We start from the raw sequence: 25986 nt of genomic DNA, 5'->3' as shown, positions 1-25986 counted from the left end.
ACTCTCACCACCACTCTTGACAACGCACTCACCCTTACTCCCGACAGCGCACTCTTTCCTCATGCACCTGTCCGTTACACACCTCTCTCGCGCACACTCTCCCGTTACACCCTCTGTAACACTCACCACAGGTGTGCATTCTTCCTTGCCTTTGACAGCGCACTCTTTCCCCATGCACCCGTCCGTCACACACCTTTCTCGCGCACACTTTTGCGCACACTCTCCCGTCACACCCTCTGTAACACTTACCACACCGCGCTTCCATGTGCTCCCTCGCACACGCGCTACGACCGACTCACTCTCGCCAGCACTCTCACTCCTTGGCACGCACTTTTTCCTCACACACCCCAGAGTCGGACTTTCTCGCACACCTCCTTTTTCGCACACCAGACCTGTCGCACACTTCACCAATGGCCTCTCACGAACACCCGGGTCCATCTCGACCCCCAAGCTTCTTAAATCCCCTGGCGCATCATACGCACGACCATATTGGTCACCACTTACACCAGGTCCTCTTCCTCTTCGCTTCTCCTCCATCACCTGCGAATCCCTCATCCGGTTAATGAGCACATCATCACGATCCGAACACAGACTTCGGACCAATTCTTTTATCTCCTCTTTTATCTCTTTCTTATCCCCTCTCCGTCGCTTCTTAATTTCGCTCACCCCTTCTTCCACTTCTTCTAATTTCTGCTTCACCTCTTTTATTCCCCGGTACGTCTCCTCAAGCTCGTCCTCTAAGGCTACCTTGACCGTTTCCATGTGCGTCCTCACCTGCCGGTCCTTCGTCTCCATTACCTCTATCACCTCGTCCAACCTCGTTGTCAGTCCCTCACGTACCATCTGACATTCCCTCTTCGTCGCTACCAAGTCATTTTTTAGGTCATTTTGTGTCGCTTTTAATCCTCCTATTACCGCTGTGTTCTTCTTTACCTGGTCCGTTAGTTCTTTTTGTCCCTCTGTCAGTTGTTCTACTTCCTGCATCAGGTCCTCTATGCCCCCTTGTAACTTTACAGTCCCCTTTCTCACCTCCTTCTCCATGTGCTCCTTACAGTGCCTCACCTCCTCGCGCACTCCTCCGACCTCCTCACTCACTCCTCTTCTGATCTCCTCTCCCATCACTTGCATCTCCTGCCCAGATGCCACCCTCATCTGCTCCATTTCCTCCCTGTGAGCATCCAGTTTGGTTTCTACCCCCATTCTGACCCCCTCTATCTGCTGCCCCATTTGGTTAACTTCCCTTTCCGCTTGGTCCCTCATGTCCCTCAATTTGCCTTCCATCCTGTTTTCTAACCCCTCTAACCCATTTTTCACTCCCTCTATCTGATTCTCCTGGGCAGCCATTCTATTTTCTACCCCCATTAACCCCTCCTGTATTTCCCCTAATCTATCGTCTAATTTCCCAAATTTCTTGTCTAATCCCTTAAAATTATTGTCTAATCCCTCACCAGTACCCCTCGCTTCGTCCCTCATTACCCCCATTTGGTTTCCCATTACCCCCATTTGGCCCTCCAATCGCTCACTATCAGCCCTCATTTGCTCACTCTGAGCATCCATCCGGTTCCCCATTACCCCCATTTGGCCCTCCAATCGCTCACCCATTTGTTCCATAAAGGCCCTCATTTGCAGGAGGAAAGGTTCGAATCCACCAGGGGCGCTGCCACGGTCGCGGGCGCGGTGACCAGCGAGGCGCCATTTTGTGCGTCTGCTACCCTCGCTGCTTCGCTCTCCTCACGTCCCTCAATTTGGTCCTGGACCGACCCTGCCTCACTCTCCACTACCGGACCCCAGCCGACTTGGTCTGCCATAGCGCGACTTTCAAAATTCAGGTTTTTATTTTCGTAAAACAAATTCAAATTTCGCCGTTATAATTTCGAGCGGGAAACGCGCTCCGGGTCGAATTCTACCTCCCCAACACCAATTGTTACCCTAGTGGTACAATTGGTGTTCCAAAATTTGGGCCTAATAAATTTAGTCCCAGGTCCGAATCCGACACTCCTGACACCAATTGTTACAGACGCGGTTGTGGATGTTGGTTTACCGAGCGGTTTGGTATGACCACGTCTGCACAGTTTACCCGATTCCACTCGAACGTTGGCCAAATCGCGCTATGCTAAATCAATTGAGGAAAAGGACACAACGGCTGGGATTAAAATGACACGACACCAGGGATACGGTTCTCAAGACCTCCGGGGGAGGTTATATTAGGGCGGAAGGTCAGATTACAACGACAAGAGGGACAGCATAGAAAGGCAGGCACTTAGACACACTTATCTTATTCCCGACAGACCACAGATAAACAGGACAAAAACTGACTCACACGGGGATTGATGGCAAGGAAAGCGGGTATTCGATGGCTCAAGGTGCACCGTTCTCGGAGGGGGTGCACCGTTCTCGGAGGTACTGCAATACCGGGTCGATGCGTGGAGCTCGCTCAGCGCTTGGAGGTGGTGACTGGCTCTTCTTCAAGCTCGGGGCGCATCTGACCTCACATCCGGTAAGTGGCCGCGTATATCCGGCGGGGAGTGACACGCCCTCGGCTCGTTAGCTCCGCCCCAGATGGAATCGGCCCGTTGCTTCTCATTGGGTGCGTGCGGGGGGGTTACCGGCTCCGCCCTTGACGAGGGGCTGACAGGGAGCCCCTTCGTGGTAACCCCGTCGGAGCGCATGGTCAATGGCGGCTAACCGAGCCGGTGTGAGGACGCACACTCCCCCCGCGCCGCGCCGTTGTTGTAGTTGTTGTAGTTGTTGTTGTTGTTGTAGTTGTTGTTTGGGGAAGAAGATGGGAGGAGGTATGGGAAGGTCCTAAACTCACTACTGGTGCCATACGATCACATTCTGGTGCAACGAAGAGTCAGAATTAATGGAAACGAGTCCTTAACTGACATAGACTAAGAATAACTAGCAAGATGTCCGAAAGTTGTCTACGTGAGATGCGGTGGACCTGGGCACGACATTTAATGGGGGAAAAAGGGGAAGGTCGGTTCTACAGAGTGTTATTTACAGGCAATGGGACTAGGGAATGGGGGATTGGGGATAGTTGGGGAGTATTGGGGAAATAGGGGAGTATTTACAAGCGGATATTGAGGCCAAATGCCATATCCGCAACAATATCGTCGAACCAGGCATATATCACAATCGGCATGCTCTACCTCTACGTTTTTCATTCAGTGTGAAACACAAACAAACCGATTGTTAAAATGACCATCAAATATCGAAAGCATCGGCGTTACTTATCTTCCAACAAAACGGTATGTATAGGCCTTGGGCTTCATGCCTCACCTTCGGGCTGTTTCCGACAAATTAAACCCAGGTTTTTTAATGCAGTGGTGTATCATTTCAGTAGTATCGTTTTCGTAATAGTAACAATAATAATATAGTAAATATGACCACAACACTTTAATCCCATTGTCGTGAATGCAACGTTAATGGATTGAAGCGGTGTATGGTTCATGAATCAATGATAAGCGATGTATGGACGAACAACCACGGAAGTAAGAAATTCGCCAAGAAATTCGCCTCGGTTATTTTTATAGCATGTTATTAACCCAATCATTGTGCGGTATGTAGATTACAGCAGATCTTTCCTCAATTCTGTAAGTAAAACTTACTTCACGGATGTCAGGATTCCTTCAAATTTCTTTATTTAATGTTATAAACAGCATCAGCGACTGTTTAAAAGCTAATCATATGTGTTTGTGGTTTATTATATTTTACAAGCCTGGCTATGCCGCTGTCAGATTATCGGTCTTGTTTACCTCTGTTAGGTTTGCAAACCAGCAATAATTAGATTATACATCGACCGTGAAACTTCTTGCTTCCACTCACACAAGGCATTGTCAGAGCGTCCTTCTGTACACCTCACATGCACATAAAATGTCGTGCAAGCAACAGCATGGAGTCCTAGGTTCTGTTTGTGAGGAATAATCGTTTCAAATGGAGTATGTTAAAGCGCGGCGTTACGCGCGCTGCTTGCGAGCAAGGAGGAAGCGGACAAGCGGTAACTTATAAGCGTCTTTATTTCAGGAGCTCACTGTAACACTGGCGCGCTCCGGGCTGTGCGCCCGGTGTATATCATGAGGCCACGCCTACCCCTCGGGCGTGGCCACCGCCCACTTGGTGCGCGGAATGATGTCACCAGGCCAGTGGGCTTTTGTGTCCGCCACACGCGCCCCCCCCCAGAATTCCCGCGCACCTGGAGGGCCAGTTTGCGGGGCAGACGAATGACCCGGCCGAAGCGCCCCCTGGCGATCGGCGGCGTCCGGGGTGCAGGGATGCCAGGTGGGATGCCCCTGGCTGCCCCTGGGATGGGTGCAGGACCGGGGGGCGGCGTGGCGTCGGGGCTGGGCGGTGCCGGGGGTCCGCCCGCAGGGGGGCGGCCCCGACGTGGGGGTCGGGCCACTGGCGGTGGATGGTCCACGTCGAGGTGGGCCGGCTTGAGGCGGTCTACCGAAACGCGGTCAGGAGTACCGCCGATGTCCAGGGTGAAGTGCTTCGCCCCGGTCTGCAGCACGCGGAAAGGCCCGTCGTACGGGGGCCGCAGTGGTGTCCGGTGGGCATCGTGGCGGACGAAGACGTACTCCGCCGTGCGAAGCTCCGGGGCGACGTGCGTCGGTGGATGCCCGTGGCATGCCGTTGGCACCGGGGCGAACCTCTGGGCGGTCTCTTGCAGAGCGGAGCGCTGCTGTGCCGCGGACCATGGTGCCGTGGAGTCGGGGAGGAACTCGCCCGGCACCCGCAGCGGTTGCCCGAAGACCAACTCCGCCGCGGATGCGCGCAGGTCCTCCTTGGGCGCCGTCCGGAGGCCCAGCAGGACCCAGGGGAGCCTGTCGACCCAGCCGCCGTCGCGGAGGGTGGCCCGGAGCGCGGCCTTCAATGAGCGGTGAAATCGCTCACACAGGCCGTTAGCCTGGGGGTGGTAGGCCGTGGTTCGGTGCAGCCGGACCCCGAGCCCCTGCGCGGCCGCCCCCCAGAGCTCCGAGGTGAACTGGGGGCCGCGGTCGGACGAGATGTCTGAGGGGGCGCCGAACCGGGCGACCCAGGTGGCGATGAAAGCCTGCGCGACATCGGCCGCCGTTGTCGACGCCAAGGGCATGGCCTCCGGCCACCGGGTGGTGCGGTCCACCATGGTGAGGACGTAGGTGAAACCCCGCCAGGGGGGCAGAGGTCCCACCAGGTCCACGTGGAGGTGGTCAAACCGGCGTTCCGGCACCGTGAACGGGGCCAACGGGGCCTGGGTGTGCCGGTGCACCTTGGCGCGCTGGCACGCGAGGCACGTCCTGGCCCAGCCACGGACGGCCTTCCGGAGGCCATGCCAGACGAACTTGTCGGCGATCAGCCTTTGGGAGGCCCTCGCGCCCGGGTGGGACAGGCCGTGGATGGCGTCAAACACCTGGCGCTGCCAGCCCGCGGGCACGATGGGGCGAGGATGCCCGAGAGAGACGTCGCACAAGAGGGCCGCGCCCGCGGCGTCGAACGCCACCTCGGTGACGCGGAGGCCCGTGACGGCGGTCCGCAAGGCCTGGACGTCGGGGTCAGCGGCCTGGTCCGCTGCCATCCGGGCATAGTCGATGCCGAGGTGGACTGCGTGGGCGACGGCCCGGGAAAGGCAATCCGCCACCGGGTTGTCCTTCCCCGCGACGTGCTGGATGTCCGTCGTGTACTCGGACACGGCCGAGAGGTGACGCTGCTGCCGGGCCGACCACGGCTCGGTGACCTTGCCCATCGCGAAGTTCAGCGGCTTGTGGTCGACGAAGGCAGTGAACGCACGGCGCTCGAGCAGATGGCGGAAGTGCCTGACCGCCAAGTGAAGCCCGAGCAGCTCGCGGTCGAAGGTACTGTAACGGCGTTCGGGAGGGCGAAGCTGCCGGCTAAAGAACGCCAGCGGTTGCCAAGCTCCACGCACCCATTGCTCGTGCACCGCGCCCACCGCGTAGTCCGAGGCATCGGTGGTGAGGGCGATCGGTGCATCGGGCGCCGGGTGCGCGAGCATGGTGGCGTTAGCCAAGGCGAGCTTCGCGCCCGTGAACGCCGTGTCCATCTGCTCGGTCCAGGTAACGTCGCCTTTGCCCGGCTTACCTCGGAGAGCTTCGTGCAGGGGGCGCAGGAGCTGGGCAATACGGGGCAGGAACCGATGGTAAAAGTTCACCATGCCCAGGAACTCCTGCAGCCCTCTGATCGTGCGGGGGCGCGGAAACCCCTTCACCGCCTCCACCTTGGCCGGCAGGGGGACGGCTCTGTGCCTGGTGACACGGTGCCCCAGAAAATCGATTATGGTGGCGCCGAACCGGCACTTTGCGGGGTTCACAATCAGGCCATGCTGGCCCAGGTGTTCGAAGAGCATGCGGAGGTGGCGTAGGTGCTCTTCGCGGGACGCGCTGGCGACGAGGATATCGTCCAGGTAGACGTAGACAAAATCCAAGTCACGCAGGACGCTGTCCATCAGTCGCTGGAACGCCTGAGCCGCATTCTTCAGACCGAAGGGCATGCGCAGGAACTCGAAGAGTCCGAATGGCGTGATGACCGCCGTCTTCGGGACGTCCTCCGGCCTAACGGGGACCTGATGGTAGCCGCGTATGAGGTCCACCTTCGAGAAGAAGGACATGCCCGCCAAACGGGCGGAAAAGTCCTGAATGTGGGGGACGGGGTAGCGGTCGGGAGTCGTGGCGTCATTGAGACGGCGATAGTCCCCGCACGGTCGCCATCCCCCGCCGGGCTTCTGCACGATGTGCAGCGGCGACGCCCAAGCGCACTCTGAGCGCCGAACGATGCCGAGTCGCTCCAGGGTAGCGAACGCCGCTTTTGCCACCGCCAGCTTCGTCGGCTCGAGGCGGCGTGCCCGGGCGTAGACTGGTGGCCCGACGGTGGGGATGTGATGGGCCACCCCGTGCTTGACGGCCCCCGTCGAGAATGTGGGCCGCGTGAGGGCCGGGAAGCCGGCGAGGAGGCGGGTGAATGCGTCCGCTGCCGGAAGCGTACAGACCAACGTGGCCGGAACCGAACCGTTCGGCAAGCCGCTTGGCAAGCCGCTCGTTGAGCTGGGCAACGCACAAGCGAGCGAGCTGAACGTCTCGGCCTGGACAAGATGTCTGCGCTTGACGTCGACCAGGAACCCATTAGCGCGCAGGAAGTCCGCGCCAAGCAGTGCCATGGGCACGTCGGCGGTGACGAACGTCCATCGGAAAACCTGCCCTCCGAACCGCAGAGAGAGGCAGCGTTTTCCGTACGTACGGATGGGCGTCCTGTTCACGGCAAGCAGCGCGGGGCCCCCACCTGCGGCGTGCTTGTCTGACGTGCTGGCGGGAACGACACTCACCTGCGCTCCCGTGTCGCACAGGTAACGGCGCCCGGAGAAGGTGTCCGTTATGAACAGCAGGCTGCTCGAACGGCCGGCGCTCATCGCCACTATTGAGCGCCGGCCCAGGCGTTTCCCGACCTGTTGAAGGAGCATGGCGGATGACACTGCCGAGCTTCGTGGCTGAACTTGGCGTGGAACCAGCACCAGGTGGTGGAGCTGGAGGAGCGCGGCTGGCTCCGCCAGGCCGTTGGAGTTGGCGGGTTTCCCCGCGGTGGCGGTTTTCGCCGCGGCGGTGGGCGGGGCGTGGCGGCGGTCACGAGGTGCGTATCAGCATGCTGCGTATGCTGTATAAGCTGATGCTGTGGATCAGCAGCATCAGCAGCAGCATCAGCAGCATCAGCCACAAGGGCCGTGACGGCCACGCCGACTCTCGCCCGCGTGTCCGAAGCGGCGAAGTACTTGTCCGCCTCGGCTGCCAATGCTCGGGGTTCCGTTAGCCCGGTCCCGGCCAACGCGAGGCGAACCTGCGCTGGAAGTTGGCGACGGAAAAGCGCCCGGAATAGAGAACCGGGGGCTTCGTCGCCCAACAGTGACAGCATATGGTCCATTCGGACCGACGGGCGCGTGTCACCGAGCTCGGGGAGATCCAGGAGGCGGTCGGCCCGTGCGTCGTCCGTGAGGCCGAACGTGGCTAGGAGTAGCCTCTTGAGTGCCTCGTACTTGTGGCCGTCCGGTGGGTGGCGAAGGACGGACACAACTCGAGCGGCCGTGCCGGGCCCGAGGGAGGCGACGACGTGGCAATAGCGCGTGTCATCGCCGGTGAGGCGCCGAAGCTGAAATTGGGCTTCGGCCTGGACGAACCAGACTTCGGCCTGAGCCTCCCAAAATTCGGGAAGTTTGATGAAGTTGGCCATGGCAATGGCGTCGCGTGTGGAAGGATCGCTCCGGCAGATCCAACGTCAAGGGGGTCACCAGTAAAGCGCGGCGTTACGCACGCTGCTTGCGAGCAAGGAGGAAGCGGACAAGCGGTAACTTATAAGCGTCTTTATTTCAGGAGCTCACTGTAACACTGGCGCGCTCCGGGCTGCGCGCCCGGTGTATATCATGAGGCCACGCCTACCCCTCGGGCGTGGCCACCGCCCACTTGGTGCGCGGAATGATGTCACCACGCCAGTGGGCTTTTGTGTCCGCCACAATGTAAACTTTTTTTTTTCTTTTTTTTTGTATACAAGATCGAGGCTCGTGAAAGAGCTAACATTAATCACACAAAAAGTCAAACCGACACATAAAACACAAAACAAGGGGAGCGGTAGACAAGATGGGGGAGAGAGGGGGAAGGACACAAACAAAACATTTGAGAGCAGGGACATCGGGAGAAATGTGGGAGGGAGAGGGCTTTGTCGGAGGTGGGAGAGGTATAAAACATATGAACACTGCAAGGACTTCCAGGAAAGAAGTTGGAATTTCAAAAAAAAAGTGTATCTGCTGTGAATTAGCGGGGGTAGAAAAGATCAAGGTTTTGGATGGGGGAAGATAAGAGATGGTGGTGAACAGCTGTTTTAAAGACCTGGAGGGAGGAGTGGGATTGAAGAGAGTGAGGGAGTTTGTTCCAGAGGTGGGAGAAAAGGGGAATGAAAGAGTGAAGGTGAGCAGAGAGCCTAGATTTTGGCAGTTTAACCATAAGAGGGTTGCTGGCAGATCTTGTGCGACCTGAAGGAATATTGGGGGGACAGAGCACAGAGAGAGCTGGGGGAGCAAGGCCAGAGAGGAGTCGGTAGAAGACAGAAAGACCACCAACCTGTCTGCGGTGAGTGAGTGAAAGGCCCTCGGAGTCAGCTCCATCGTAGGAGATTCCAATGATTCTGAAAGCTTTGGTTTCAATAGTGTGACGTCGAGCTCGGTGTGAGGCAGGAGCACCGACCCAGAGGGGGGAACAGTATTCCATTGAGCTGCGGATGAAAGCCTTGTATGTGGTGAGGAGGTCAGGTGTGCCAAGGAAGGACTTCACATGACGGAGGATGCCCAGTCGGCGACTGGCTTTGGAGGCCAGCTTGGAAATGTGGTTTTCCCAAGAAAGATCATGGCAGATAGTGAGACCCAAAAGCTTGAGCAACAGAACTTTTGGGGAGGATTGTTGAGAAAGTAGATGGGAGGGTTTTCCAGTCGGTCTTTTCGGAAAGACATCGTGAGAGTGTGAGATTTGTCAGGATTGAAAGACATGTTCCACTTGTTTGACCAGTCTGTGATTTTGTCCAGGTCTGCAGAGAGTGAGGAGGCTGCAGACTGCCGATATGAGGGATGAGGAATGGAGCGGCAGATAGTGGAGTCATCAGCAAAGAGATAGAGAGGAATTTCCAGAGTCGGACAGATCATTGATGAAGACCAGAAATAGCACAGGGCCCAGAACAATGCCTTGATGGAGTTTGCTATAAATATCCTTTGATAGCATAATAGTAACTGCTGTTAAGACTGCCATGGTAGCACAATGAAGTAACTCGACAGAAAGGTAATTTGACATTGACAGAATTGACAGGAATTTTTTTTTCTTCTTCCGGTATGGTATCGAACTAGCCACACGAAGATTATACACCACCCATAAAACCTCGTGCTTCCACTCACACGAGGCATTGTCAGACTGTTATTTTGTATGCCTCACATGTTTATGAAAATATAGTGGAAGCATTTGTAATGGAGTCCCAGTTTCCATTTCCAAGTTCCTTTGTTGGTATTAGTCAAATCCAAATCGTTTTTTATTTTATTTTTCCAAGATTTTTCTTTAATAGCGTAATAGTCATTAACTAATTAGACTGATGAGGTTTCTCAATAAAGTATTAGGAGTACCGGAAAGTAATGTCGTTTTTCAAAGAGGAACACATAGCTTAAAAAATGACATTACTTTCCGGCACACCTAATGTATCGATGGAAATGAAATGATACATTGACAGGATTGACTGAATAGGTTGAGGTTTTTATTGACAGAAAAGTTTTTTTTAAAACTTACGTTACGTGTCCGAAACAACGACTGAGTATATACACCACGTGTGCAACAAAAATGCAAATAACTTGGAATTGCATGAATTTAGATATTTGTCAACCTCCCCCAGCACATTAAGTACCCAAGAGCTCTTAAACGATTTATCATTCAGCATTGTATGTGCTGTGGTTTCGCCGTTTACCCCGATCAGATGCAATCATGCAACTTGCATTTGTATATGCATACATATATGTTCTACCATATAAAAACAATGTGTGTGTGTGTGTTTGTGTGTGTGTCTGTCCCCTTTCATAAGTGTAGGTTTTAAAGGCTTTGAGTCGTCATTTAGGAGGGATTTCAGTGGGGGGGGGGGGGGGGGGGAGGTTAATGGGCAATCTTTGTACACGACTGTACGTCCACCGCTTAAAATACCTAAAAGACTGAGGACCCAAAAGACCCCAAACACCCAAAATACCCGAAGACCCAAAATACCCTGTAGACTGTTAAAATCCAGAAGACCATTAACCGCATTAACCGCTAACCGAAGACCATTAATAACCGCTCCCGATGTTATTTGTTTTATGTGTCTGTTTGTCTTTCTGTGTGATTAATGTTCGCTCTTTCACGAGCCTCGATCTTGTATACAAAAAAAAAAAAAAAAAAAAAAAAAAAAAAACCCCAAGGACCCAGAAGACGCCAAAGACTCAGACTCAAAATACCCCAAAGACCCAAAAGACTGAATAGACCCTGAAGGGGGAAGACCCAAAATACCCCCGAGTATCCAAATGACCCAAACAACCCCAAGGACCCAAATGACAAAGAGGACCCAAAAGACCCCAAGGACTCTGAAGATCCAAAATACCCCAATACCAAAAATACCCCAAAGACCGAAAAGAATCTGAAGTCCCAATGGACATCAAACACCAAAAATACCCGAAAGACCCTGAAGACTGTTGAAGACCATGAAGACCCAAAATATCCTGAAGAACCAAAAACCTAAAAAGACACTGTAGACCCAATGGACCCCAAAGACCCTGAGGACCAAAAAGACCCTGAAGACCCTGAGGATCCAAAAGACCCCAAGGACACAGAAGACCCCAAGGACTCTGAAGACCCAAAATACCCCAAAGAACCAAAAGACTGAAAAGACCCTGAAGACCCAATGGACCCAGAAAACCCAAAAGATCCCGAAGACCCAAAATACCCTGAAGACCCAAAATACCCTGAAGACCCAATGGGCCCCCAACCCCCCAACCCCAACCCCTGAAGACTGTTAAAGACCCAAAAGACCACAAATACCCAAAAGACCCAAAATACCAAGACCGAAAATATTGAAAAGACCCTGAAGACCCAAAATATGCCGGTTACTGAAATGATCGAAAAGACGCAAAGGATTGAAAAGACCCAGAAGACTAAAAATACCCTTAAAGACCCCAAAGATGCAAAATACCCTGAAGACCCTTAAAGACCTGAAAGACCCCAAAGACTCAAACAATCCAAAAGACACAAAATATGCTGAAGACCCAAAAGAGTCCAAGGACCCAAATGACCCAGAGGGCACAAAATACCCCAAGGATTCCGAAGACCCTTAAGAAGAGTAATTATGCCTCTTACATTGGAATTGTAGACTGTGGCTTGCAAACTGAGCCTCATGGTCAGTGTACAAAAGCAGTATATTTTTTTTATCACAATAAATACAAAGCACAGGGAGGTGAAATTTCCTGCACCTGATGTGCAATGTGCGCAGAGTAAAACGAGTGTTAATTTACGTCTGTAAGATGTCTAATAAATAAGGAATTATATAAGCACCACTGACACGAGGCCCAGACCTCAGACTTTGGCATGCCACGCGGCTGTACCGTTAAAAACTGTTCAAATCCGTCATTTTTGACGGGCTTTATACTAGTATATATATATATATATATAATATATATATATATATATATATATATATATATATATATACATACATATACACATACAGTATGTTTATATTCCCTTTTGAAACTGGTTGCTCTTCAATGAGATAATATTGATAATGTGTAACTTTCCTCACGTGAGGAAGGGAAGGAACAATATTAGTTTTACATGGAACACAAAACAACGTCAACCACAATCACGAGCTGAAGTAATACATGGTGTTATGGTCTGTGATCTTTTTCTTCTTCCTCCTCTCTCCCCCCCCACCCTCCTGTGAGTTAGACCAAGTGGTTTGGTCCATGTGTATAAAGCCTATGATTGGTTGTGGGCAGGGGAGGGGCCAGGAAGGTGATGCAGAGGAGAGAGTGGCCATTTTGGAGAAGGGTTCATGGCCGAGTGCCTTTTCGGGTATTGTAGAGCTTCCAGCTGCAATTTCTCCACCTGAAGGGTATGCCGGATAAACCCCTTGCAGCCGCCTCTCTACCTGAAGGGTGACTTTGATCGACGTCTTCCTGCCGTACCTCTACTCCCTGGGGCCTATTGTTGGGCCTGCCTTGGGGCCTACTCGTGGACTGGCCTACTCCTACCCTCTCGTGCTGGGCCTGCCCTGGGGCCTACTGTTGGCCCTGCCTTGGGCCCTACTCGTGGACTTGCCTACTCCTACCCTCTCGTGCTGGGCCTGCACTGGGGCCTACCACTGGGCCTGCCTTGGGGCCTACTCGTGGACCTGCCTACTCCTACCCTCTCGTGCTGGGCCTGCACTGGGGGCTACCACTGGGCCTGCCCTGGGGCCTACTGTTGGGCTTGCCTTGAGGCCTACTCGTGGACTTGCCTACTCCTACCCTCTCATGCGGGGCCTGCACTGGGACCGATTACTGGGCCTGCCTTGGGACCTGCCTACTCTTGGACCTGCCTACTCTTGGACCTGCCTACTCTTGGACCTGCCTACTCTTGGACATGCCTACTCTTGGACATGCCTACTCTTGGACATGCCTACTATTGGACCTGCCTACTCTTGGACATGCCTACTCTTCGACCTGCCTACTCTTGGACATGCCTACTCTTGGACCTGCCTACTCTTGGACATGCCTACTCTTGGACCTGCCTACTCTTGGACCTGCCTACTCTTGGACCTGCCTACTCTTGGACCTGCCTACTCTTGGACATGCCTACTCTTGGACATGCCTACTCTTGGACCTGCCTACTCTTGGACCTGCCTACTCTTGGACATGCCTACTCTTGGACCTGCCTACTCTTGGACATGCCTACTCTTGGACCTGCCTACTCTTGGACCTGCCTACTCTTGGACATGCCTACTCTTGGACCTGCCTACTCTTGGACCTGCCTACTCTTGGACATGCCTACTCTTGGACCTGCCTACTCTTGGACCTGCCTACTCTTGGACATGCCTATTCTTGGACTGGCCTACTCTGGTTTTTCCCTCTCTTCTCCCTTCTTTGTTTTATGTGTAGAAAGAGATTTTTCGTGTGATAATCCATAAATAAAGACAGTGTGATTGAAGGCTTGGCTTGGTGTGCTTCAGGCCGTAACAATGGGAAAACGTGGAAATACCGCACTGCACCCAGAGAAATACCTTGGCGATCACATTGGAGATGTTGAAATCGGCTCGGAAGGCGCGTTGGTAAAAACCAAAACGAAACTCTGTTTCTTCATTTAATATGCCTTTCAACCTTCTGTTATTTTATAATTGTTTCTATATAAAATGTCTTTTTAATACGTTCCTTACTTAAAACCGTTTTTATATGACTTTACATTAGTGACAAAAGTAAGTTAAAATGAAAAGGTAAGGGGGAGAAATTATACACGCTCCTGCCCAGATGACGGCAAATTAATGATTGAATGCGACGAATGCCAAGAGTGGTGTAACGCGCGATCGATCGATGTCTGTGCCATCTACCGATGCCTGCGCGAACGATGGATCCATTGATCGTGCAGCGCCATCGGTCGATAGTGCAAATCCATCATGGGCGCATAACACCAACACGTGACATTGGTTATCCCTGCACGGAGAGCAGGATCTCCCAGGAATCCTTTATTTTTCTTTTCTTCCCCCATAGATTTATCCATCGCAGAAAAGATTGGTATTTTCCGTCGGCGAAGCGACGGGTCTTATATTCTAATATATATATATATATATATATATCGGCTCTCCAACCTATAGCAGCCCCATGTCTAAAAAAGATGAAAATACATCTGCAGCCCGATGATTTAACAGCTATCTCATTGTAGATCATTATCTTAGCAATTAAGGCTCTTATCTCACAATAATTGCACTGTGTAATCCTTTTGTTTAAACAGTACAGGTCCTTTTTCTTCCAAACTCCCAAAGAACGGGATTATTTTTGTTGAAATATATTTTCATGCTTCTGTTCTTGACTTTGATGTTAAATTTTACCATCGAGCCGGACTTCGTTCCATGACTTCAATCCTTCGTCAGCACTTCTGCATTGCTCCCTCAGGATGGTTCGTCTGGCTTTGAAAGTGATCAGAGCAGCTTTTTGCATCACCCACACAGCTGTCAATGTAGCTTCTCCACAAAGCGCAACGGACAATATAACTTAGATTGAGAACCATTTTTCCATGAAATGAAAATTCATCAAACAATAAATACTGTTCCCCCGCTGCTTAAGATGCACGTTCTCTCTCCGGCCAATAAAACATAAAATTTGAAATGTAATGTGAAAAAATATATTTGATAAATTGACCATGCATTGATCTATTGCAGTGCCAACTAATTTAACTGATTTTAGCTTCACTTCTTTATTGTGCAAAACAGGTATATGATGGGAGAGACAACTTTGCAAGGCCTCTTGGTGCATTCACTGGAACGGCCATGCAGGGTGTGATTATCAACTCAACATCGAACAACCTGTGGCTCGAGTTTGACTCTGTCCCCAATGGATCTGGGCCTGGTTTTGAGCTGGAGTATTCAAGTATGTAAAACAACGAGTACATCTATAAGTGGAAGGCACAGAATAGTTATGACTTATGACAGATAATTTGTGTTCCAAGTCAATCAGCTCTTGTGTCATTGTTAATACTCTATGACAGCAGGAACCCTTTAGAATAAATGGTGACACACACACACACACACACACACACACACACACACACACACACACACACACGGAACAAACTCCGGCTAATATTTACAATGACATACACACACGCATTTACAATTTTTACATTAACAAATTTTTACATTTACAAAATTTACTAATTTACAAATTTTACAAATTTACAAATTTTACATTTCCAAATTTACACACACACAATTTACATTTACAATGGCATTTGTTGCTGTTGGGGTGCTTCTATATTTTGTGAGTCTTTGGTTGTTTTTCGTTTACCATCCAGATACAATGCCCCGACATGATGCGTGTGAGGTGATGCTTCATGAGTATGACACATCAAATGCCCCATAAAGGATTCACCGTGGCTTTGTCTAAGTTCCTCGATTAAAGGATTTCCGTGTGATTCACCTCTAATTATTGATGTTTCCTTTCCAGTTTGAAGTGAAAATCCACCACCTGTCATGGGAGATTATCGGCACATTTTATGTTTTCTTGGATAATTTGAATTATGCAGCCAATGTCTTGGAAAATGTACGATTCCATCCCCATTTCACTTCCACTAATCTTCACTTTTACTTAACATTTGTTTATGATTGTGGATGAATTTTCTGACGCATAGATCTAACAAGTTGACACGTCATGTCTCCTTTAGGTTTCGAGCTTCTGCGCTGTTCCCGACCGACGACACCACCATTTGGTTATGTGGTCCGTGACGAGGGACGATTTTCTGGCAGCAGTGTCGAGTTTGCTTGCGAACCTGGGTATACCTTGCAGGGTCATAGTGTCCTCACGTGCCTTACCGGGACTCGGCGCACCTGGGACCACATCCTCCCCACATGTGTGGGTATGTATCGACTTCGATGATCGCAGATTTCTAACACACAATTCTTCCCTTTATTATTATTATTATTATTATTATTATTAGTTCATGTATTATATCTTCAAACTTGATGTTGGTTTCTACATTTGTTACCTCCACTACCGAAGGTAGAAGGAGGATTACGTTTTCACCTCTGTCTGTCTCCTGGTTTGTCAGTGTCTGCTCTCTGTCTGTGAGCAGGATATGTGAAAATGTTATGGACAGATTCACACAAAAGTTGGTGGACAGGTCGGGTGTGTGAGAAGGACGAATTGATTGGATTTTGGTGAAGATCTTGATCGATAATTTTTTAAGTGATTCTTCACCATTGAGAGATAGTGCCTAAAACAATACATAGCAGGATTTCTTCGAAAGTTGTGGTCCGATTTTGACGAAACGTGGTGGACAGGTTGCGTGCATGATAAGGAAGAATTGATTCGACTTTGGTGAAGATTTGAATCCGGATCAGGATCAGAGAATTTTTTTGATGTTATTCTTAGTACCAGTTCCTTTAGTACCAGTTCACTGGTAATTCCCTGTGTGTCGCAAGCGGTGACTAACAGGGTTGGCGGCAGGAAGGGCATCCGGCCATAAAACATTGCTCCAAAAAAAGGGGACCACGGTGCCCGAAAAAGGCCAACCCTTGCTCTGCATGGGAAAAATGGCCTCGAAAGGTGGTTCTTATTCTTAACAATTCATAGATAGGCCCAAAAACGATGTATAGCAGGATATCTCAAAAAGTTGTGAATGCATTATGACAAAACTAGGTGGATGAGTTGGTTAGGCGACTGGAGCAAGCGATTCGATTTTGGTTTAGGTCCGGATCCAGATTTGGCCTATCGGTGGGATAAAAAAACATAAACTGTTCAGCCTGGCGGAGGAATTTTTTTTTTTGTATACAAGACCGAGGCTCTTGGAAGAGCTAACGTTAATCACACACAAAAAAAAACCGGACACACAAAACATACAATAAAGGGAGCGGGAGACAAGACGGGGAGAGAGATGGAAGCACACAAGTACAACATTTGAGAGCAGGGACATCGGGAGATCTGTGGGAGGTAGAGGGCTTTGGGGAGGAGGCATGGGAATGGGGGGTGGGAGAAGTATAAAACACGAGGATACTGCAAGGACTTCCAGGAAAGAAGTTAGTGTTTAAAAAAAGTGGATCTGGAGTGTTTTAACGGGCATAGAAAAGATCAAGGTTTTGGATGGGGGAAGATAAGAGATGGCGGTGAACAGCTGTTTTAAAGACCTGGAGGGAGGATTGGGATTGAAGAGAGTGAGGGAGTTTGTTCCAGAGGCGGGAGTAAAGAGGAATGAAAGAGTGAAGGTGAGCAGAGAGTTGATTTTGGCAATTTCACCATAAGAGGATTGCAGGCAGATCGTGTGCGACCTGTAGGAATATTTGTGGGATAGAACACAGACAGTGCCGGGGGAGCTAGGCCAGAGAGGAGTCGGAAGAAGACAAAAAGACCACCTACCTTCCTGCGGTGAGTGAGTGAAAGGCCCTCACATTCAGCTTCAACGTGGCAGATTTGAGCTCCACCGAGTGCTGTTCGAGTTTTTGTTTTGCCTTTGTCTCCTCTTGAGCACAAAATGCATAAATAAGGCATTGTCAAAGAGATTGGAAATCTTTTTTTTTCTTTTCTTTTTTCCCCTGGGACGACTGAAATATAATTGATTAGTTGTGGTAACCATATCCTGTACCCACAAGTAATTCTTAAATCGTACAATTCTGACTTTTACTCAAAATGAAAGTTGACATGGCAGCACAAATTTTGTGAAATATACCTGATTAAGATAAGGAGCATAACTATTGTTGTTGCTTGTTGGCAGGAAGCCATTTTTAGTGGTGAATATCGCACATTGCTGTACCTTGTCACCATTCTAGCAATTGCACATTGGACAGGTGTTCAATTACATCATTACTGAGCCATGGCTGTGCCACTGATTAAGTGCCTCTGTAAAGTTGGGCAAATTTTTGAAATTTTAGCTGGGTGCTGGTGACAATCGCATGCTTTGCGAAAGACACCATGGAATCCTTAAACTCTTCCAATTAATACTCGCAAAGGGATCCCTGGCTTAATGGACATTTCAAACAATAATCCTCTCCAAGAGGTTCTGTCACTCAAGCTTTTGGGTCTCACTATCTGCCATGATCTTTCCTGGGAAAACCACATTTCCAAGCTGGCCTCCAAAGCCAGTCGCCGACTGGGCATCCTCCGTCGTGCGAAGTCCTTCCTTGGCACACCTGAGCTCCTCACCACATACAAGGCTTTCATCCACAGCTCAATGGAGTACTGTTCTCCCCTCTGGGCTGGTGCTCCTGCCTCACACCTAGCTCGTCTTCACGCTGTTGAAACCAAAGCGTTCAGAATCATTGGAATCTCCCGCGATGACGCTATCTCCGAGGGCCTTTCACTTACTCACCGCAGGCAGGTTGGTGGTTTTTCCGTCTTCTACCGACTCCTCTCCGGCCTTGCCCCCCCCCAGCTCTCTCTGGGCTCTGTCCCCCAAATATTCCTACAGGTCGCACAAGATCTGCCTGCAACCCTCTTATGGTTAAACTGCCAAAATCAAGACTCTCTGCTCACCTTCACTCCTTCATTCCTCTTTTCTCCCGCCTCTGGAACAAACTCCCTCACTCTCTTCAATCCCACTCCTCCCTCCAGGTCTTTAAAACGGCTGTTCACCACCATCTCTTATCTTCCCCAATCCAAAACCTTGATCTTTTCTACCCCTGCTAATTTCACCCCAAATCCACTTTTTTGAGGTGACTTTTGACTTATTTCCTGGAAGTCCTTGGTGTCCTTGCGTTTTATACCTATCCTGCCTCCCCCCAGGCCCTCTCCCTCCCACACATCTCCCGATGTCTCTGCTCTCAAATGTTGTTTGTGTGCTTCCTCCCCTTCTCTCCCCATCTTTTCGACCGCTCTCCTTTTTATATACTTTGTTTGCTTGTTTGTTCGATTTGTTTGTTTGATAAATGTTAGCTCTTTCACGAGCCTCGACTCTGTATACAAAAAAAAGAAGAAAAAAGACGGAAGCCTCATTGATCACACTCTGTGCCTGTGAAGCAACAATCCAACAGTTTATAGTCAGGTGTGGAAATCAAATCTAGACCATAGAGTTCAAAAGCATTTGTGTGTAACGACCGGAACTGAGTGCCTGAACCGCTGATCATAGTTAACGTACTAAGGTTGACAATAAGTTATAATCGTCACAGACGTGTGTGCACAGATGTCACAGACAATTTTTATCAGTCCCCTAATGTCGATCCCGCAACATTTCAAAATGTAGAAACTCTCATTGACTTCCACAAAAGTTCTCTTCTTCACAATATCTACAGTCACGTGAAAAAGTAAGTACACCCCCAAGTAAAGTTTTGACTTTTTCAACATATTTCAACATACAGCTATTTGATCTTCATTTCAACAATATTGACAGATAAAGGTGATATACAACAACAACAACATGCATTTTAAAGGCCATTTCCCCTACTAGAGCGGGGGTTAGCCTTGCGGTCCCCATGACAACATTCTCCATTTTGCCCTATTTTCTGCATCTCTCCTTGTTAACCCCCTTGCCCGCATTTCTTCTTCCACCATCTTTAGCCAAGTCTTTCTCGGTCTTCCCCGTCCTCTACTTCCTTCGACATTCATTTCCATCACTCTTCTCAACCAGTCACTTTCATCCTTCCTCAACACATGACCAAACCATCTCAACCTGTTCCTCTTCACAGCATCAATCACAGGCTCTATTCCCATCATCTTTCGTAATTCATCATTTGTCTTCCTCTCTCTCAACGATACTCCACATATCCACCGAACCATTCGCATTTCCACCCTTTCCAACCTTCGTTGCTGCTCTACGTTCATTACCCATGTCTCGCTCCCATAAATCATAACACTTCTCACACATGCAGCATACACCTTTCCCTTCAGCTTCAACGACACTCCCCTCATCATCAGCATACCACTCAGTTCCCGAAACTTCTTCCATGCACATCCCACTCGAGCAACCGTTGCCGAGTCTGATCCACCTTCTCCATTCAGCATGTCTCCGAGGTAGCAAAATGTTTTCACACCTTCCAGCTTCACACCGTCTCCAAGATCCAACTCAACATTTCCTCCATCTGCAGCTCCCTCTGTGCACACCTTACATTTGAATGTAGCTGCCACACTGGTTAATGACCCTCTCAGACCACTACATTTTTGATGAACCCACTCAGCGCACATTGTACATTGAATGGAGTTCACTCCGACACCCTTCCTACACACAGCACAGGGCCACTTCCCAGTTCTTTCCACCTCACCACATGCTTTACCACTTGCAATCACCTTCGTCTTTCCGATATTCACCTTGAGACCTTTTGTCTCCATACATTCCTTCCACTTGTTCATCTTTTCCTTCAGTCCATCCATACTTTCCGCAATCAACACCAGATCATCTGCATACAACAACTCCCACGGTAAACCCTCCTTTACGTTCTGAGCCAGGACCTCCATCACAGCTACAAATAGTAGTGGACTTAGTACCGACCCCTGATGCACTCCCACCTTCACCTCAAACTCACCACTGTTCCCGTCCTTCGTCCTTACAGCTGTGCGCGCTCTTTTGTACATTGCTATCACTACTCTGATCAACATAAAGGTGATATAATATAACAAATATCATGAAGCATTTACATTTTGTAGTCCATTGTATAATTTAAATAAACATAAATGCAAATTTCGCATGTGGAAAAAGTAAGTCCACCCCGACATTTATCACTACTTCAAATACCTAAAATTAGAATCAGGTGCACCAGCTCAGGTGCAAATGATTACAACATCGTTAGAGAGGATCTTGGAGGAACCTGTCTTATTTAAACCTCAGACATTTAGTTTGGTTTGCTCTTTGTTGTTGAAGTGTGCGGATCCATGCCTGGATCAAAAGAGCCCTCTGAGGCCTTCAGAAAGAAGGTTATAGACTCCTTCGAGTCTGGGAAGGGATTTAAAAAGATCTCCAAACAATTTGAAATCAATCATTTGACTGTCCGGAAGATCATCTACAAGTGGAGAAGATTCCAAACAACTGCCAACTTGTTCAGGCCAGGCCACCCCAGCAAGTTCAGCCCGAGAGCAGACCGCAAGATGCTGAAAGAAGTCTCGAAGAACCCCAAAATCTCATCACGGGACAAACAGGCAGCTCTTTCCACTGTTGATGTCAAAGTGCACGATTCTACCATTAGAAAGAGGCTGCACAAATTTGATCTACATGGGAGGTGTGTCAGGAGGAAACCTTTGCTGTCCAGAAAGAACATCAGGGCAAGACCAAAGTTTGCCAATGAACACCTCGGCAAAGACCAGCACTTCTGGAACAATGTGCTCTGGACAGATAAGGCAAAGTTAGAGCTATTTGGCCACAGTACCAGAAGACATGTTTGGCAAAAACCAAAGACAGCATTTGACCAAAAGAACCTGATACCAAATGTACAGCATGGTGGTGGAAATATTATGGTTTGGGGCAGCTTTGCTGCATCGGGGCCTGGGCAGCTCACCATCACATAATCCACTATGAATTCTTCATTGTACCAGAGGGTGCTTGAGGATAACGTGAGGCCATCTGTCGGAAAGTTGAAGCTCAACCGAAGGTGGACCTTGCAACATGACAATGACCCTAAACACACCAGTAAATCCACCAAGGAATGGCTGAAAATAAAGAAATGGAGGGTTATGGAATGGCCAAGTCAAAGCCCGGATCTAAATCCCATCGAGATGTTGTGGGGGGATTTGAAACTAGCTGTGCATGCAAGAAACCCCTCAAATATCGCACAGCTGAAAGAATTCTGCATGGAGGAGTTGGCAAAAATTTCTCCCAGTTGATGTCAGAGACTGGCAGACAGTTATAAGAAACGCCTACTTGAGATTGTTTCTGCCAAAGGGGGGCAATACCACCTGTTAGAGGCAAGGGTGTACTTACTTTTTCCACATGCGAAATTTGCATTTATGTTTATTTAAATTATACAATGGACTACAAAATGTAAATGTTTCATGATATTTGTTATATTATATCACCTTCATCTATCAATATTGTTGAAATGAAGATCAAAGAGCTGTATGTGGAAATATGTTGAAAAAGTCAAAAGTTTACATTGGGTGTACTTACTTTTTCACGTGACTGTACATATAAACTGAAAAGTTCAATCAACATATATCTTTTAAACAGCATAATTTGACATCATCCATTGTCATAATGCATGGGATAGTCGGGTAGCCTGGAGGTATGCACACCTACTTCTGAGCTGCCTCACCTGGGTTTGAATGTCGACCGATCTATAAACTATCATCCTTGTGTTTCGCATTATCGTGCATATCTTCCAATGGAAGGACGTCAAGCAGAATGCAAGGGAACATTGGAAGGACTTTGGAAGGATCGCGAAGGACACCATGGGATCTTTAAGGCCCACCAACTAATGCCCGCAGATGGGACACCCTGTTAAACGTCCATCCAAGGGATGGCACACATTAATGAATCATCCTGCTGGGAAACACCGGGAGGACTGATTATATATAGCTGGGCTGAGATTCAAACCCTGGCAAGAACCCAAACGGATTACGGTTACCTTATGTAGCTTTTCTTGGTTGAATTGTGCAGCTTTTTCTGGCTAAAAGAGAATGGGAGTTAATTTATTTGATAATCCTCGCTGCCTGGTGATTAGGTGAGAGCTGATTGGTTACTCCCACCATTTATGGGTGACAGACGTGACTGGGTTATGTTATTTACAGTACCTTCAAAGTATTCACACACTTTGACTTTTTGTACACCTCTCCTTTCTTATGCCATCTCCAGGTGCTGCATAATGTCATTGCCGGGCACCGAAGGGGGCCCGGCAATGACGCACGCTGAAAGGGAGTACTCAGTTTTCACTCCGGTTTTTGTTTGTTTGTTGCATTGCTTGTTTGTTTGTTTGTTTGATGATTGTTTGATTGTTTGTTTGTTTGTTTGATTGTTTGTTTGTTTGTCCAGGCAATATCTCAGCCATCCTTCGAACTAGGAAGCCGAAATTTCTGCACAATAGTGAGCAAGTGCTTTGGCAAAAATGCTATTTTTTGTTTTTTGATTAATCAATTAATTGATTAATTACTTAATTATTATCGCTTAATTAAGCACTTATTTATTTCCTTTCTCATCTGGGCAATATCTCGGGCACCTTTTGAGCTAGGAAGGTGATATTTGGACACGACAGTGACCAAGTGGTTTGGCTGCAAAGGGTATTTTTACCTCCGCCACCAAAGGTGGATGGAGGCTATGTTTTCACACCTGTCTGTCCGTTTGTTTGTTTGTTTGTGAACAAATTATCTCAAAAAGTTGTGGATGGATTCGGACAAAATTTGGCAGAGAGGTCGCGTATGTGACAAGAACGACATGAATAGATTTTGGTGAAGATCTGGATTCGGATCTGGCTAGTAGAATTTTAAAGTGATTCTTCACCATTGGGAGATGGGGCCTAAAACGATACACAGCATGATATCTCAAAAGGTTATGGACGGATTTGGACGAAACTTGTTGGACAGGATTTGTGTGTGACAAGAACGAATCGATTCAATTTTGTTGAAGATTTAGATCCAGCTGGTAGAATGTTTTCAGTGATTCTTCACCATTGAGTGATATGGCCAACCAGGTGGAGGTATGCTCTCTGCTGAGTGCCGTTCTCATTGATTTATTGATTAATCAATAAATCTATTAATTTTTTTATTTTTTATTAATTACTTCATTCATTTGTTTTTAAAAATTTACAGATACTGATGAAATGGTGCTGGTTTGCTATTAGCTATTACAAGGTATCTATTTGCCAATTGATTGAGAAAATAATTAATTTACGTTTATTATTTATTTATTTTAATTACGCAATTAATCAATCAATTATTGTATACCGCTCCCTCCCAATTTCGTCTCCATGTGCCGCACTGCAGCATCACTGGGCACAGAAGGTGCTCCGGCAGTGTTGCGCACTGGAGGATATGTTATTTATTTATTTGACATGGTGGCGGTGTACTTTGAATGTAACTCTACTTGTTTATTTATTTATTTGAATTTGATTACATTTTTTGCATGTGCGCACGTGTATAATTTTTTTCAGAATCATTTTCCTTACCAACCTTCACACATGATTTATTATTTTCACTTTACCTGCATGATTTGAATGTTATTAATTTTTTTTCTTGTGTATGCATGTGTGCCTGTGTGCAGCCGAATGTGGTGGGAGTATCCGAGGATTTGTGAGCGGCACAATATTATCACCAGGCTATCCTGCTCCTTATGACCATAGCCTTCACTGTGTTTGGAACATCCAAGTGGAGCCTGGCTATGCCGTGAGGTTTGCACCATCCTTCTCCCAATTTGTTTCCCTATGCACCACAACTAAAGTAATTGATTTGTCTCCAGCTCTTGAGATTTATTTTCCCTGCACACTCAAATGTCTCATCTTATATTGGACATTGCCTGATGTTTCATGCAGCATATTATTCCTCTCTATCATTGTCAGGTTATGTGATTTGTAATTACAGGCACGTTTTTAATCGAGTACATTGTGTTTTGTTAATGATGATTATGGCAATTGGAAGCCTGCATGGTTTGTGAGCAAGGTGCAATTGTGACTGAGGTATTGCCATCGCCACACGATTACAAGATTGTTTATTTGATTATATTGTGACTATGGAAGCCTGGTGTTGGCTTAGCGGTTAGGGTGCCGGCTTGGGATCCTAGGATCCTGGGTTTGAATCCTGGTCGATTGCTGAATTAGCGCCAGGGGGATTGACTCAGCCTGTCATCCTTCTGAGGTCGGCAAATTGAGTACCAAGTCACTGGTAAAATTCCCTGTGTTGCAAGAGGTGACTAACAGGGTTGGTGGCAGGAATGGCATACGGCCATAAAACATTGCTTCAAAAAGGGGATCATGGTGCCTGAAAAAGGCCAACCACTGCGCTGTGGGGAAAAATGGCCTCTAAAGGTGGTTCATTGTGACTATGGAAACTGCAATCTCTTGAGATATAATTTGTTGCAAAGCCTTTTTCTACAGGCTGCTTTATCATGAGTTGTACATGTATATGCTTTTCAATTGTTAGTTTATGTAGATTGTATATGTTAGTAATTGCAAGATTTTACACGTTGCACAATAAGTTGGATGATACATGAGACATATTTAATACATGACAGTGTGCCGAAGGAAGTAACGCAAACAAGTGCTGCATATTACAGCAACTATCAGAGTACCCAATACCCACCCAATGGGTGATCTTGTTCCAACCATACAACACATTTTTCGAACACATGCCTTTATTTGGGTGGTGTACAGGCATCTGACAGATCTCAATCACTCTAGAAAATAAAACAAATAACCCGGGTTACATGCATGAAGCAAAATCTTGCCTGCTACTTATAATTCAAAACACCTCACTGCACTGGAAAACATGGCGACAAAATACTGTCCTGTAAAGGGTGGGGGCATGTAATACCCTCTCTTACCTGGAGGTGGCGATGCATGATACACATCAGTAGAGAATTTGCATCCCCCGCCTCCCCCACCCCGATATCCTTCTCCCCATCAAGACCACGGGCAAAGATAAAACACACATATGCACTAATTGGGCCCATGCTGATCCTACCTAGCAAGTCTGGATGAAATCTGCACAGAACTGTAGGAGGATTAGCTCAACAAACAAGCACATGCTAGTCCGTGAATTATAGTTAAGATGCTAAAGATATTATAGAAAAAGTCTTCTTTTTTCTGTGGTATTTCATGATTGAGGTTCACGGAAAGGCCAGTGTATAATCAAAGGGAACAAAATGGAAATGG

The 25986-nt window shown here is 48.4% G+C and overlaps 1 protein-coding gene across 1 annotated transcript in view; it reads left to right on the top strand.

Moving 5' to 3' along the window:
• LOC137433184 (CUB and sushi domain-containing protein 3-like) overlaps positions 1 to 25986 on the top strand; it is a 1533363-nt gene that overhangs the window by 873788 nt on the left and 633589 nt on the right. Inside the window, exons 27-29 of the mRNA XM_078783994.1 lie at positions 14989 to 15145; positions 15939 to 16130; positions 24381 to 24507. Coding sequence (XP_078640120.1) covers positions 14989 to 15145; positions 15939 to 16130; positions 24381 to 24507 — 476 coding nt within the window. The remainder of the gene's footprint in view (positions 1 to 14988; positions 15146 to 15938; positions 16131 to 24380; positions 24508 to 25986) is intronic.

The sequence above is a fragment of the Myxine glutinosa genome, chromosome 8 (assembly GCF_964187855.1).
Source record: "Myxine glutinosa chromosome 8, kmMyxGlut1.1, whole genome shotgun sequence".
Lineage (NCBI taxonomy): Eukaryota > Metazoa > Chordata > Myxini > Myxiniformes > Myxinidae > Myxine > Myxine glutinosa.
The sequence above is the reverse complement of the archived record's forward strand: the minus strand, read 5'-3'. Positions and strand labels throughout refer to the sequence as shown.